This window comes from Suricata suricatta, chromosome 8 (assembly GCF_006229205.1).
Source record: "Suricata suricatta isolate VVHF042 chromosome 8, meerkat_22Aug2017_6uvM2_HiC, whole genome shotgun sequence".
Lineage (NCBI taxonomy): Eukaryota > Metazoa > Chordata > Mammalia > Carnivora > Herpestidae > Suricata > Suricata suricatta.
The window spans coordinates 118,032,618-118,048,575 of record NC_043707.1 but is presented as its reverse complement, the minus strand read 5'-3'; the positions used below and the strand labels follow the sequence as shown (position 1 = coordinate 118,048,575).

The window sequence follows — 15,958 nt, the reverse complement described above, 5'->3', positions numbered from 1 at the left end:
ACCTGCAGATGGCAGTGTGTTTGAAGACAGGGGGAAAGAAAGGCATAGTGCTTTATAAAAGTAAAAAAGGATCCAATTTTAGAAGTATGCAAAGCACCGGAATCAGGCTAATATAAATTAATATAAACCAACTTATTTTTATGCCACCTGCCTCACCTCTGTAAGGATCTGAGTGTGTGATTCCTGTTCTGCATTTTATAAAATGTTGCCACACCCATGACCTCATCTGATCCCCACCCTCCTCTTCGTTTGCACACTGTGTGCAGCCATAGACTTGGTGAACTTTGCGTCGTTATCCTCTCCAATTTACAAAGGGGGAAGTGGGGCCAGAAAGGTTCCTAGCTAGGAAGGAGCAACGCAGAACTGCAAATAGGGTTTATTCCCTGGTCCTTTAGCTATTTCTATAATAGAACTGCCCAGTCTTACGTCTGTTACTTTTATAATTAGTGACCCAAATGCTGTTCTCAAATGAGGAACACAAGTGTCCAAGCACTCTTCAAAGTGTAGAGGCATAAAAACGTATCTTATGGACCACAGGGCCATGAGTTTGTAACTTAGTTGGCACACAGATGATAAGCACTCACTAAATATTAATAATTGTGTTGAATTTGTTATTTTAATAGCTCATCATCGTGCTTTTCGGTCTTTCGGCTTTTAGTAATGAACAGTTGATGACTGACTGGTCTAGTGCAATGGTTAGCAAGGGTAGGGTGGGGGCAATTTTACACTCTCCCCCTGCCCTGGAGACATTTTTGCAATGTCTGAAGACAATTCTGGTTGTCACAACTGGGGGTGAGGTTGGAGGGTGCTATTCGCATCTGACTAAATCCTGAGGATGCTGCTAAACGTCCTACTGCTCCCAGAGCAGGAGACAGCCCTCTACAATGAGGAATCATCCAGCTCCAAATGTCAATAGCTTCAATAGCTTGAGAAATTAGCAAAAGGGGGCAATCGGTTTCCTCCTGTGCAAAGGCACTTTTTGCTCCCCCTGCGGGGGTGACTACATCTGGGAGGTAGGCTTTGGAGTATGAAAGGCTGGGTTCTGCCCCTTTGTTAACAGCGTCTTTGGTGCACTGTAGGCATTAAAAAAATCTGTACTACTGAAAGTTGAATTTAATTACTAATTGTGTGACTCTGAGGAGGTCTCAAAGGTCTGAACTTCATTATCCTTACCCGTAAAACAGGGATAAAAAGTCCTCTTCCAAGGCCGCTGTGAGCAATCATTGAGATAAACGTTGGTAAAGCTATTGCACAGTACTTGGCGACAGCGGTTTTCTTTGTCAGTTTATTTCTCCCTCTTCCAAACCTGGGTTCTAATTCACGTTCAGCCCTGTCATTAGCTAAGTGACCTTGTGCGAGTCACTTTCCCCCCAGAGGGCTCGGTTGATTCTCTATAAAATTACAAAGTTGGCTTCTGATCTCCAAGCACACTTCCAACACCGAAACGGGACCGTGGAATGTACGGATCTGTTTTCCTCCCCCGGGACTAATGGTACGGTCCCCGGGCAGCTCCCCCACCCCCCTGTCGCAGACCTTGGTACAGGCCCAGGGGGCCCTCGGCTGCCTCTCAGGGCTGCCCTTGCCCCCAGCCGAGTTCCGGGCCCTCCTTGCGCAAGCTGATTGGCTGGAGCCGTGCCCGGGCGGCGCGGCTATAGGTGAGCCCGGGAGGGGACAGGCGGAGCGGGCTGGAGGCCCGCCCCCTCCTCCCCTGGGTCGGACGCTGAGCGGAGCCGCGGGCGGGAGGCCGGACGGACCGACTGACGGGAGGGACAGGAGCCGAGCAAGATGGCGCAGACTCAGGGCACCCGGAGGAAAGTCTGTTACTACTACGACGGTGAGCTCCGTGAGCGTGGCGGGGGTGGGGGTGGGGGCGGGGCCGGGCCGGATCCAGCAGAGGGAGGCTGAGGAGATGTGAGCGGGGAGGCTGGGAGAGGCTGGGGCGTTGGGGAAAGGCTGAGAGAGGAGGCTGGGAGGAAAGGAGAGCGAGGCAGAGGGAGGAGGCTCAGAGGAAGGAGGTCAAGACTGAGGGAGGAGGCTCAGAGGAAAGAGGTCAGAGTGAGGGAGGAGGCTAAGAGCGGAGGTCGAGGCTGAGACTGAGGCAGGAGACTGGGAGGAAAGGAAAGCAAGTCGAGGCCTAGGGAAGAGACTGAGGCCGATCGGGGGTCGCCTGGGGAAGCTTGGGGTAACTTGGTGGCGGCGGGGGGAGCCTCAGGAAGCCTCATGGGCAGAGTTTGAGTGGGACTCCCGGAGGGGAGGCAGGAGCTGGTGGAGAAATGTGCAAGGATCTATTTTCCTGCTGAGAAGACACAAGTCTTTCTCTGCCCCTTCGCTTCCTCATCCTTTTTGGTGAGAGTCTTGTGGGAGTCACCACCTCCTGTCACCAGCCTCCCCTCCCCCAGTCTCTGAGCTGGGCCTGCAGTCGCCGCTGGGAAATGGGGCTGCTGGGCTTGGAAGGAGAAAGTTGCAACCTGTTAAAACACTTTTTCATTGAACAAAAGCCTTTGGAGCAGCTTCCTCTGTACTAGGGATGATTAGGTGCTGGGGCCATGGGGCTGATCAGGTCCCTTCCCATCTTCCTCTCCGTCTGGAGGGGGAGCTAGACAGTGGCAGGGAATTGCCCCCCAGTGTCATGCAGGGATAAAGGAAAGCTCAGAGTGTTTTGGGAGCACAGAGAAGAGGCACTCAGCCCAGCCTGAGGAGTCAGAGACCGAGGTGCCATGTCAGGACCCAAAGAACCAGGGTTATTAGCCAAGCTCAGGAAAGGCAAAGATGACATTGAGTTTAGAGGTAAGAGAGAGGACAGCATTTTTGAAAGATAGCAGATGTGTGCACAGCATGGCTGAGGCACAGGTTTGAGGGCAGAGCGTAGAAAATCAGGGCATAGAGTGGAGGGAAAGGTTGCAAGTGATGAGGCTTGAACCTCATGATCTGGGGACCGGATCATGGCGGGCTGGATGCTCTGTCCTAAGGAAGTTGGACTTTATTCTGAGTGCACTTGTGAACCATTAAAGTTTTATGCAGGTCATGACATCATCAGATTTATACCTCAGAGCTATCACTCTGAGACAGAAATTAAATTTGCCAGTATAGGAATGAGGAAGACGGTAAAGATCCCAAACTTCTGGGTTGGGCAGGTTGATGTTGAGTGTTTGGAGAAGGCTATGTTAGTAGATTACTTTGATTGTTGTTGTTGTTTTTTAATCTTTATTTTTGAGAGAGAGAGAGACCAAGCACAAGCAGGGGAGGAAGAGAGAGAGAGGGAGACACAGAATTTGAAGCAGGCTCCAAGCTCTGAGCTGTCAGCACAGAGTCTGAAAGTGGGGCTTGAACCCACTAACCGTGAGATCATGACCTGAGCTGAAGCTGACTGTTCAACCAACTGAGCCACCCAGGTGCCCCGTTGTTGTTTTTGTTTTTAAAGAAATATTTTGAGGGATATCCCTACTAAGGGATAACCAAGTAGAGGCATCCAGTAGGCAGTTGGCCATTCAGGTTGCCATTTTTATTTTTATTTGTTTTTAATTAATTTTGAGAGAGGGAGACACAGAATCTGAAACAGGCTCCAGGCTCTGAGCTGTCAGCACAGAGCCCGATATGGGGCATGAATCCATGAACCCGAGATCATGATCTGAGCCAAAGTTGGCCGCCCAACTGACTGAGCCACCCAGGTGCCCCGAGGTTGGCCGTTTAGAAGACAGAAATAAGAGGATAGAGATTTTTGGTAGTTGTCAACATGCAGATGGTAACATTAGTTACCGGAGTGGAAATGGTCACCCAAGAAGTTGTATAGGGTGGAAGGAGAAGAGGATCGGGGTGGGATTCTAAGGACATGGTCTGAGTAAAAGTCTAGTGCCCTTCATGCTCTGAACTCCCCTGTCATAGCACTTGTCACTGTGCATTGGAATTGCCCATTTACTTGTTCGTTCTTCTTAGGGAAAGAGACCATGTCTTGTCTAGCTCTGTATGCTCTGCCTGCAGAATGATGCCTAGCTCGTAACAGGCTGTCAATAAACACTTGCCGATGAATTGTACAGAGGGAATGTAAGTGAACCAGAAAGTCTTTGGTTGCAGTAGCCAAAAGAAGGAAGGAGTGGCCAACTGTTGGCAAGAACTGTTTCTTGTGCACAGTTTGGAACTGAAGTTAGATTGCAGTAGATTGAAGACCGAGTGGATGGCTGAAGAGAAGACATCGGATTGAACCCTTTTCCAAGGAAGCTTGGTGGGGCAGAGAGAGGGTTGTTGATATGGGGGGTGTAGTGGCTCAGGGTTGTGCATATTCAGACTTGGAATGGAAAATAGCCAGGGGGAGAGGTGGAAGATACTGGAAAGAGAGGGACAGGTAATGATGGAGGTTCCCGAGGGGACCAGGTAAGATGGAAACCAGAGCACAGGTAGGGACGCTAGCCTTCAGGGGCAAGTTTCCTCATGATGAGAGGCAAGGAAGAGTTCAAATGTAGGTAAGTTTGATGAAGAGAAAGTTGGAATTTTCAAGATGAGGTAATAGATTATTTCTTTTTCTGTGAGTGGGGGAGGGCAGTTGGTAGAGTAGGAATCTTGAAGAGAGATAGCTGTGGAGTAGCTGTTGGGAAAGAGGGAGGTAGGAAAATAAATTTGGAAGGGTTGCTGGGCAGTGGCGAGGGCCCCCGTGGGGCTGGAGCCTGTGACTTTGTAACCATATCTGTTTGCACTGTTTTATGATCTCTCCACTGTTAGTTTAAAAAGAGAATAAGTAGGGGCGCGTGGGTGGCTCAGTCAGTTGAGTGTCTGGCTTTGGCTCCAGTCATGATCTCACGGTTCATAGGTTCGAGCCCTGCGTCGGGCTCTGTGCTGACAGCTAGCTCAGAGCCTGGAGACTGTCTTTAGATTCTGTGTCTCCCTCTCTCTCTGACCCTCCCCTGCTCATGCTGTCTCTCTTTCTCTCTCTCAAAAATAAATAAAAACATTAAAGAGAGAGAGAAAGTGGAAAGACTTGCAGATTTTAGGCAAGGGAGATTTCTAACTTTTTAAGAAACTGCTTGTGAGTTTTGCAGTGAGGTCACTGACTTGGCACTGAGACTTGGTTCTGCCCCTCAGAAGCTTTGCAGTATTGGGCAAGTCACTTTACCTTTGCAGGCCTCCAGTCACTCTCCTATAAAACTGAAAAACTATATCGCTTCTCAGCCTTTTGGCTAAGATCAAGTGTAGTATCTGTTCTTATCAGTTTAAAACTGAAAAATTATGAGAACAATGGGAAAAGCTGTTTACAAGTTTAAAGGTAGTATCTAAATTAAAAGGATTATGTTTTTTTTTTAATTACATTTATTTATTTTTGAGAGACAGAGAGAGAGCGTGAACAGGGGAGGGACAGAGAGAGAAAGACACAGAATCAGAAGCAGGTTCCAGGCTTTTAGCTAGCGGTCAGCTCAGAACCCGATGCAGGGCTCGAAACCATGAACTGTGAGGTCATGACCTGAGCCAAAGTCGGACTCTCAACCGACTGAGCCACCCGGCACCCCGGATTATGTATTTTTTTAATGTTTTATTTATTTTTGAGAGAGAGAGAGAGAGAGAGAGAGAGAGAGAGACCGTGTGAGCAGCGGAGGGTCAGAGAGAGAGGGAGACACAGAATCTGTGGACAGGCTCCAGGCTCTGAGCTGTCAGTACAGAGCTCAAGGCAGGGCTTGAACCCACGAACCATGGGATCATGACCTGAGCTGAAGCCGGACGCTCAACCAACTGAGCCACCTAGGTACCCCAAAAGGATTATGTATTTTAAAAGTCTCTCTTAGCAACTGGACTAAAAGCTGTTCCGAAAAGGTTGGTGTCTGGGCCCCACCCTCAGGTACTCCCCTAGCCTTCTAGATAAGTTATCTTAGTCCCCCAAGCCTAAAGCTTGGCTGAATTCAGGTTTGATAGGCAGAGGAGTTGCTGGGGATCAAGGCCCAGGGCAGAGACAAGGGTAAGCCAGGAATCTACTTATGTAACAGGAATGGTCATGTTACTGAGTCTGCCTCAGGGCGCCAGTGTGGCTCAGTTGGTTAAGTGTCCAGCTTTGGCTCAGGTCATGATCTCATGTTTCGTGTTTGAGTCCCGAGTCGGGCTCTGTGCTGACAGCTCAGAGCCTGGAGACTGCCTCGGATTCTGGGTCTCCCTCTCTCTCTGCCCCTCCTCTGCCTCTCAAAAATAAATGAACATTAAAAATAAATAAATTTTAAAAAATTGGGTCTGTCTCTGGATGTCTCAGCCAATGCTTTGGAAACCTATTCTGTCAATCCTCATGGCTGATAAGGTTGTCTGAGGGTCTCTGGGAACAAAATTTTCTGCCTGTCTCCTCTGCCACTGCATCACAAAGTCTATGTCTGTATAGGACAAGGGTCCCAACCGAATGCCATCAAATCTTGTACTCTGGCTTGCTGTTCTGCCCAGGAGCACAGTTCCTACCCTCAGAGACCTCACTGAGATTAAGAGAAGAGGCTAAAAGGACATTAAGTGAAAACTAAGGAAATCTGAATAAAGCATGGGCTTTAACTTTTAGTTAATGACACTGTATCAGTGTTGGTTCATTAATTGTAACAAATACTTCTTATTTTATCATGTAAAATGCTAATGATAGGGGGAACTGCCTATGAGGTATCTGAGAACTCTGTCTTTGCAATTTTTCTGTAAATCTAAAATTGTTCTAAAAAGTAAAGTCTATTAAAAAGACAGAGAAGAGGCTGAGATCCTAAATATCCAACTGTTTAGAAGTTTCCCATTGTCCCAGGCCATGTCAGTGATGAAGAGTATTGGAGCGTGGCTTGGATACTGTTGGTGGCATTTCCCACAATGCATTGCTCCCTGGAATGAAGCCTGTTACTAGTGCCACCAAACCACAGTGCATAAGAGGTTGGGACCTTCTTTTCACCGGTGCCCAAAGATCTGCCTCATGTTAATGGACTTCTAAGGCGAGAAAGATCCATCCTTGGGGGTGCAGTTCACTTGATTTTTGTACTGTTTTTTGTTTTTTTTTTAACTTTTTCATGTAAGAAAAGTATTTTTCTTAAGTTTATGTATTTATTTTGAGAGAGAGAGAGAGAGAGAGAGACCGTGCACAAGCAGGGGAGGGGCAAAGAGAGGGAGACAGGATCCGAAGCAGGCTCTGTTCCAACAGCAGAGAGCCCAGCATGGGGCTCGAACTCAGGAACTGTGAGATCGTGACCTGAGTCAGTCAGATGCTTAACTGACTGAGCCAGCCAGGTGCCCCCACTTGCCTTTTGGAAATAATTGTTCCAGGAACTTTGTGGCAAGTAGTTCACAGAGCCCTCTGGATTAAGTGCAAATTGAAGTAAGCCCGATGTAGCTTTTAGGATACTGAATTTGGAGTCAGAAGAGTTGACCCCCGGATTAGTTATTAGTCATGTGATCTTGAGCCGGCACTGAACCTTATTGAATCTCACTCAATTCAGTTCCTTGAATCTTTATTCGGTTTCTATGCTGTACAGGGCATGTTTGTCCTTGTCTTCAGGGAGCGGCCAGTCTTATGAATAGAAATAGATATGTAAGGGGGCACCTGGGTGGCTCAGTCAGTTAAGTGTCCGACTTTTTTTTTACATAACTTTTTTTTATGTCTTTATTTTATTTTGAAAGAGGCAGAGAGTTAGCAGGCAAGGGGTAGAGAGAGAGACACACACACAGAATCTGAAGCAGCCTCCAGGCCCTGAGCTTGTCAGCACAGAGCCTGATGCGAGGCTCAAACCCACAGACTGTGAGATCATGACCTGAGCTGAAGTCACACACTTAGCCAACCGAGTCACCCAGGCACCCCAAGTGTCTGACTCTTGATTTTAGCTCAGATCATGATCTCATGGTCATGGGATCGAGCCCCTCATCAGGCTCCCCGCTGATCTTGGAGCTTGCTTGGGGATTCTCTTTCCCTCTCTGCCCCTCTTCTGCTCTTCTGCGTGTGCATATGCTCTCTCAAACAAACATTTAAAAATTAAAATAGATATATAAGTAATTCAGATACAAAATTTTCTAAGTGATACATACAAATTGTATAGAGAGGAAAGGACCGTTTATTTTGATCAGGAATATGTTTGGCACTTAAGCTGGGCTTTGTTGTATGAAGATCATCAGAAAAGGAGGGACAATCCAGGTCAGAGGAACAGTCTGAACAAAGGCTACTTGGGTGTGAAAGTAAATGCCGTGTTCAGGATGCTGATAATAATCTAGTGTGTTTAGAACAGAGATTGGCAAATTTTCTGTAAAGGGCCAGATCGTAAATATTTTTCGCTTCGTGTGCCATATGGGTGGGTCTTTGTGGCAACTATTTACTCAGCTCTGCTATTATGATGTGAAAGCAGCCATAGACAATATTTAAACTACTGGGCATGGCTGTGTTCCAATAAAATTTTATTTACCAAAAACAGGCAGCCAGTTGTATTTGGCCCAAGGGCCATAGTTTGCCTATTCTACTTCTGAGCAGAGAACTGGGAGAGGAGAAAGGGAGGGAGATGGAGAGTGTTGTGGGTTGAATGCCAAGCTGGTGAAGTTGTTCTTTATCCTGTAGGAGATGGGGAGCCATTAAGGTGTTTTTGAGCAAGGGAGTGATATCATGAAAGCTGTGCATTAGAAAAATAACTGGTCTGGGGCGCCTGGGTGGCTCAGTTGATTAAGCGTCCGACTTCTGCTCAGGTCATAATCTCACGGTTCATGGGTGTGAGCCCCACGCTGGGCTTTGTGCTGACTGCTAGCTCAGAGCCTGGAGTCTATCTTCGGATTCTGTATCTCCTCTCTCTGATCCTCCTCTGCTCGCTCTGTCTCTCAGAAATAAATAAAAAACATTAAAAATTAAAAAAAAAAAGGAAAAATAACTGGCCATTGTAGCAGATAATTTGAATTGAAGGCAGAGAAAAAATTAGAAGTCTTTTGCTCTAGATGAAGCAAGAGATGATAAGAGCTTAGTTTTCTTATCTATAAAATGGGAATAATACTCCCTGTTCTGTTTTATGGGATTATTGTGAAGATCAGGTAGGAAAACTATTGTAAATGTGCTTTGACTCCATAAAGTGTCACAGCATGAAAAAGGTGAACTGTGACTTATAATTCTGAGTATTGACGGTTATTTTTCTGCTATGGGAGTGAATTCTTTGGAGATATAGTGGGGTGAGTCACTCACTGCCGGCTATTCCTGAGTAGCTTTGGAATGAACCCCTTATACCGTCTAGATCCTGTAGACTAGACTTAACATCCTTAAATGCTGACCTCACCAGGATCCTCTGCTTTTTTTTTTTTAATGTTTATTTAGAGCGAGCACACATAGGGGGAGGGACAGACAGAGAGGGAGAGCAAGAGAATCCCAAGCAGGCTTTGTGCTGTCAGCTCAGAGCCTGACTCAGAGCTCAAACTCACGAACCATGAGATCATGACCTGACCCAAGCTCCCTGCTTGCCTTTTTTTCTTTTTTTTCAAATTTTGGAGTTATCCTTCCTCAAGCTGGGTAGAATCTTGGAGACTAGAACGAAAGAGAAAAATAATTTGACTAGGAGATAGTTATAAAGATTCCTGGAGTCTCCTGGGAGTGTATGTCTAACTGTGTCACTGAAACTGTCACTCTTTTTTTTTCAGGGGATGTTGGAAATTACTATTATGGACAAGGCCACCCAATGAAGCCTCACCGAATCCGCATGACTCACAATTTGCTACTTAACTATGGTCTCTATCGAAAAATGGAAATATATGTGAGTTACTGGGAGCCCTACCCCTCCCTCACCTCATCAGCTCTGGTCATAATGATATTTATCTCATTTTCTCAACTACTCATTTATCACATGTGTTGAGTGGCTATTACGTGGCAGGCATTGTAAATGATAGAGATTTCTGTTTTTCAAGGGTTTAACGCCAGTGCTGGAGACTGACATGTATACAAATAAATTGCAGTACAGTCTATTATAAGTGCAACAATTAAAAAAATGTACAAGATGCAGAGATAATAAAGACTAAAGGAGGAAGGGAGCCTTGGAATGTTTCCTAGAGGTGATATCTGAGCAGAATTTTAAAGACTGAATAGAATTTAGCCTGGAGTTGAGGAGGAGACTGACATTCTAGACCAAGGGAAAAGCATAGACAAAAAGGCAAGAAGGGGTGAAAACAATATGATGTGTTTGGAGAAACGTAAGTAGTTTAATGCTATAGTGCAATAGTGTAAAGTGCTGTTGTGTAAAGTTCACAGGTGTAAGTGAGGGGCCTCGAACTGGACAGGTCAGCAAGGATTGGATGTGCTGTGCTATGTGACAAGCAAGTCTGAGGGGCCAGGATCAAAAAAATCCAATGCTGAAGTTGGGACTGTGTTCAACTAGACACCCAAGTCTCTAGTTACTAGAGAGCATAGACTGTCTAACTTCTTGACTCAGTTCCAGCTGACTTTTGCCCATCTGCCAGTTTTTTAAAGAGAGGCTAGAAATCTACCTTATTATGTAAAAATACCTGATTTAAAATATTGGCCCAAGTTGGGTTTTTTTGTTTTGTTTTTGTTTTTTTAAACATGTTCAAACAAAAACATCAGTACATCTGTGAACTAAATTTGGTCCAAAGGTCCCCAGTTTGAACCTCTTCTGGGGGCAGTGAGGAAAAAGTAATGGATTTTATTTTATTATTATTTTTAAAAAATGTTTAAATGTTTATTTATTTATTTATTTTTAATGTTTTTTTATTATTATTTATTTTTGAGAGACAGAGAGAAACAGTGCGAGCAGGGGAGGGTCAGAGAAAGAGGGAAACACAGAATCTGAAGTAGGCTCCAGACTCTGAGCTAGCCATCAGCACAGAGCCTGATGGGGGGCTCAAACCCATGAACCATGAGATCATGACCTGAGCCGAAGCTGGTTGCTTAACCTACTGAGCCACCCAGGTGCCCCTACTTATTTATTTATTAAAAAAATTTTTTTAATGTTTATTTTTGAGAGACAGGGAGCACAATCAGGGGAGGGATAGAGAGAGAAGGAGACACAGAGTAGAAGCAGGCTTCAGGCTCAAGCCCGATGTGGGGCTTGTACTCCCAAACCTTGAGATCATGGCGTGAGCCGAAATCAGATGCTTAACCAACTGAGCCACCCAGGCACCCCAGTATTTATTTATTTTTGAGAGAGAGAGGGGCAGAGTGTGAGCGGGGGAGGGGCAGACAGAGGGAGACATAGAATCCGAAGCAGGCTCCAGGCTCTGAGCTGTCAGCACAGAGCCTGGTGCCGGGCTTGAACTCACAAGCTGTGAGATTATGACCTGAGCTAAAGCCAGATGCTTAACTGACTGAGCCACCCAGATGCCCCTTTTTATAACTTTTTTAAAGATTTTTTTTTTAGGTAATGTCTACACCCCACATGGGGCTCAAACTCACAATCATAAGATGAAGAGTCTCATGCTCCACCTACTGAACCAGTCAGGGGCCCACAGGCATGCATTTTAGAAGGAGGGAAGTCAGGCTATTGCAAAAGGTCCAAATGAGAAAATAAAGAAGGGCTGAGGACCCGTGTTGCCTTACGGCTAGAGCCCGCCTAAGAGTCTGTGTGGTTAAAGTCTGTGCCAGCAGCTTAAGTATCCTAGCAATGGCAGTATCCTTCATCACCATTCCAGAGACTGAAAGAAGAGGCGTCTTCTGTCTCAGATGGCCGTGTTATATCCCCAGAGCCACTGGAGGCAGCTGGGGAAGCAAGGAGGGAAGGCAGGCAGAGGAACAGACAGACCCTGGGACCAGAGAACTTTCTCAGGTGGGAAAGGCAGCTGGGAATGGAAACCATAAAAAGTAGCAGAGATTTTGAGGGACTCTAGGGAGGAGACTAGCATTTAGATAAAGAGAGGATACGTAAGGGTGGAGTAGCACGCACCAAGACCTTCCAGAGGTGCCTCTGGCACCTGTACACCATGCTAATCTGGCCATGGCTTGTCTCCTTTCCTGCCACTCTCCTCTCAGAACCCTCCCAAGTTGGCCACATGAGATTCTGCCTCTTTCCACCCCTTCCTGACTGGGAGGGTGATTTACTCTGCCAGCCATAGCTTACTCATCTCCAAAAGTCGCCTCAAGCCCTCTTTCCTTCTTTCATTCAACAGATTTTTGTTGAGTACCTGTCATATCCTAGGGACTATACTAACCTCCATGAGTGATATTGAGTTAATAAGAAATGGATCCTATCTTCAAGTGAAAGGGAAAATAAACTAACATTTATTGAAGATTGCTAACTTCTAAGCCAGAGCCACTTGTGGAATCTGTATAGCAGCCTTAGTTTATAGATGAGAAAACAAGGTCAGAGAGGCTAATTTACAGGTTCAGAATCACATAGCTATTAACAGATGAACTCAGAGTCCAACCCAGATATCTGGTTCCAGAGTTTTTTTTTTTTTTATAATTTTTTAATGTTTATTTTTGAGAGAGAGAAAGAGCATGAGCAGGGGAGGGGCAGAGAGAGAGGGACACACAGAATCTGAAGCAGGCTCCAGGCTCTGAGCTGTCAGCACAGAGCCCTATATGGGGCTCCAACCTACGAACTGTGAGATCATGACCTGAGCCGGAGTCGGATGCTTAACCACCTGAACCACCCAGGCGCCCCTGATGCCAGAGTCTTTATCTGTCCATTTGTCCTGTTCCTGCTTCCCAAGCAGCATTTTAACAAGAAGCCTAGAGGTAGAATGTCTCAGGATTTTTTGGTGATGTCATCAGGGACCCAGGCTTATTCTATCTATCCTTCTGCTCAGCCATGCTTAGTTTATTTGATTTTATCCTTGTGTTTTTTGCCTTGAAATCACATGATGGCTATCTCAGCTCCAAGTATCATGTCTTCATACAACAGAATCCAAAGAGGAAGGGAATAGGCAAAATGGATGACTTTTTACTATTTCCACACATACCCCTCCCCTTGTTATGAAATAGGAAAACCCTTCCTAGAAGTTTCTCAACAGATCTCCCTTTAAATCTCTTTGGGTCATTTGCCATCCTTAGACTATTCACCAGCAATTGGCTTAGACTAATCACATTTGATCCCTTTGGCTGAGTAGTTAACACCCAACCAAATTGAGATCTGTTAAGAAAGAATGGCTCTTTGGGAAGCATCTAACAGTGGCTGTCATAGAGATAATAAATAATACCTTACTGGAAATTACTTCATCTGCGTGGTATTCTTATTTGTAAACTTGTAAGGCAAAAACCCAGTATAATCTCTTTCATAAAAATCTAGGCTTGTTCTCTTTAGTGTGATCCGTTTCCTTCTCTGGCCCTACTTTTCCACTGAGTATGAGTCTTCTTCAATCTTCTTCCCTCAACAGTTCATCCCTTCTTGACTTCTCTGGGCTGTAATCCTAGTTTTCCTTTCCCAAAGCACAGATAGCCATTTTAGTACCTGTCCTAAAATTGATGGGTTTTGGAGAGTCAATCCTGGGAAAAGCTCCTTACGCTTCTTATAGAAATTGTTATATTCTGGGGCACGTGGCTGGCTCAGTTGGTAGAGCATGCAACTCTTTATCTTGGGTTTGTAAGTTTGAGCCCTACCTTGGGTGTAGAGATAACTTAATAACAAAATCTTTTTTTTTTAATTTTTAACGTTTGTTTATTATTGAGAAACAGAGCATGAGCAGGGGAGGGGCAGAGAGAATGGGAGCTACAGAATCCAAAGCAGACTCCAGGCTCTGAGCTGTCAGCACAGAGCCTGACACGGGGCTTGAGCTCATAGACTGCGAGATCATGACTTGAGCCGAAGTTGGACGCTTAACTGACTTAGCCACCCAGGCGCCCCAAAAACAAAATCTTTAAAGACAAAAAAAAGTAGTTTCTGTCTTCTATCTCTATACCTGAAGGAGACATGTTGAAGTCTTTCACACAGTTGGTCCCTCCCCCAATTCTGCCTCCACACATCTAATTAATCTCTCCCAGAGTCTACATCCTCATTTTTCATCCAGGAAAATTCTTATTTACATAATCAACAATTCTGCTCTCTTTCTTGCCTTGGATGCTATTTTTGTATATTCTCAGGCTTCTTATTCATCGCCTTCTGTTCTTTTGTGCTTTTTTTAAAAAATGTTTTTATAAAATATTGAGTAGATATGAAAAAAATTTATAAAATATGTGGAAGGTATAAAGAATCACAATTCACTTAATACCACCTAGCTTAAGAAAACAAACATTGCCATGACTGCTAAAGCCCCTATATGCTCCTCCCTGATCCTGTCTACTTTCTTCTTCCCTAACCTCTGCCCTGATTTGGGGCTTATTATTTCCTTGCTATTTATTTATTTATTTATTTATTTATTTAAATTTTTTGTTATTTTAGAGAGAGAGCGTGTGCGAGCAGGGGAGAGGGACGGGCACGGAGAGAGAATCTTAAGGAGGCTCCATACTCTGTGCAGAGCCCCAAAGGGGACTTGATCCCACAGCCTGAGCTGAAATGACCTGAGCTGAAATGCAGAGTCAGATGCTCAACCAATAGAGCCACCCAGGCACCCCTATTTCCTTGCTTTTTAAAAATAATTTTGCCAGTATGTATTCTTAAACAGTACGTGTTTCAGTTTTACATGTTTGAGTATTATGTAAATGGAATCATACAGTATTATTATGTGACTTGCCTTTTTTGCTCAACATGTTCCTGAGAGTCATACATGGCGATGGATGTTGCCAGACTCATTTTCACTGTGTTTCACTGAAAGAATATACAACAGGACGTATGCACATATTTACCCTTGTTAGATAATGTCAAATGATTTCCAGTTGCCACCAATGTAGAAGAATTAAAGTTGTTCTTAATCCTTGCCAACACTTAATATTGTCATATTTAATTTTTTTGGTCTGTGTAGGTTGTTATGAAATGACACTTTACTATTGTATTTATTTGTATTTCCCTGTTTACTGGGGAGATTGAGCGTCTTTCTGTATGTTTATTGGCCACTCAGGTTTCCTAATTGAAGTCCCTATTCTAGCGTTTTACCCATTTTCTTATTTGATTTGTTTTTGTTTTTGTTTTTGTTTTAATTGGGCCTTAGGTACACAGAATTGGGATAAACAAGATCTTTGGCTCATAAGCATCAAAAGAAGGTCCATTTTTGGTCTTCTTTTTGAAATATGTATTTTACTGTTTATTCATTAACTTAAATATTTTCATAGTGCTATGAATATCCATATTCCTACACCCCAATCAATCTTCTAAATTCTGTGTTGTTTATATTCTTGGTTTTTAAAAGATGTTTATCCTGTGTGTATATGCCTAAACAATATATAGTAATTATTTACTTGCTTTTGAGCTTTTTAAAAAAGGTGTCATACTAAGGCTCCTGGGTGGCTCAGTTGGTTAAGTGCCCGACTTGGGCTCAGGTCATGATCTTGTGGTCTGTGAGTTCAAGCCCCACATCAGGCTCTGTGCTGACAGCTCAGAGCTTGGAGCCTGCTTCAGATTCTGTGTCTCCCTTTCTCTCTGCCCCTCCCCCATTCACACTCTGTGTGTGTCTCTCTCTCTCAAAAATAAATAAAAAAAAAAACATTAAAAAATGGTGTCATTCTATGATTAATCTTCTGGCACTTGCCTTTTTTTTTTTTTTAAGTTTATTTATTTATTTATTTTTGTAATCTCTATACCCGGTGTGGGGTTCGAACTCATGACCCTGTGATCAAGTCATATGCACTCCCAACTGAGCCAGCCAGGTGCCCCCTGTGCCTTGCTTTTTTCACACAATATTATGTTATGAAAATCCATCGTAGATAGCTTTAGTTGTTCCACTTTTCTCTGCTGAATAATATCTTATTGTCATTATACTTCAGTTTTTCTGTTTTTCCATTGATTTGTGTCTAGTTTTTAAACGTTGGGAACAGTGCTTTGAATATTCTTGTACATGTCTCAGTTCGTATATGCAAAAATTCCTGTTGGCTGTTTCCCTCGTACTAGAATTGCTGGGCTGTAGGGATGTGAATATTAAATGGCCAAATGAATTTATAGTCTCCCTGGTAATGTATGAGAGATACCTTGATTCA

At 44.4% G+C, this 15,958-nt stretch overlaps 1 protein-coding gene and 1 pseudogene across 3 annotated transcripts in view; both read left to right on the top strand.

Moving 5' to 3' along the window:
- The first annotated feature begins 1,643 nt into the window (after positions 1 to 1,643).
- Positions 1,644 to 15,958, top strand: part of HDAC1 (histone deacetylase 1) — a 33,243-nt gene continuing 18,928 nt past the window's right edge. The window contains exons 1-2 of one of the 3 annotated variants that reach the window (XM_029946051.1): positions 1,644 to 1,834; positions 9,586 to 9,698. In XM_029946051.1, coding sequence (XP_029801911.1) covers positions 1,786 to 1,834; positions 9,586 to 9,698 — 162 coding nt within the window. In that variant the 5' untranslated portion in view covers positions 1,644 to 1,785. The remainder of the gene's footprint in view (positions 1,835 to 9,585; positions 9,699 to 15,958) is intronic. The other 2 variants (XR_003911506.1, XM_029946050.1) reach the window with 2 other exon arrangements.
- Positions 5,149 to 5,266, top strand: LOC115300447 (annotated as a pseudogene).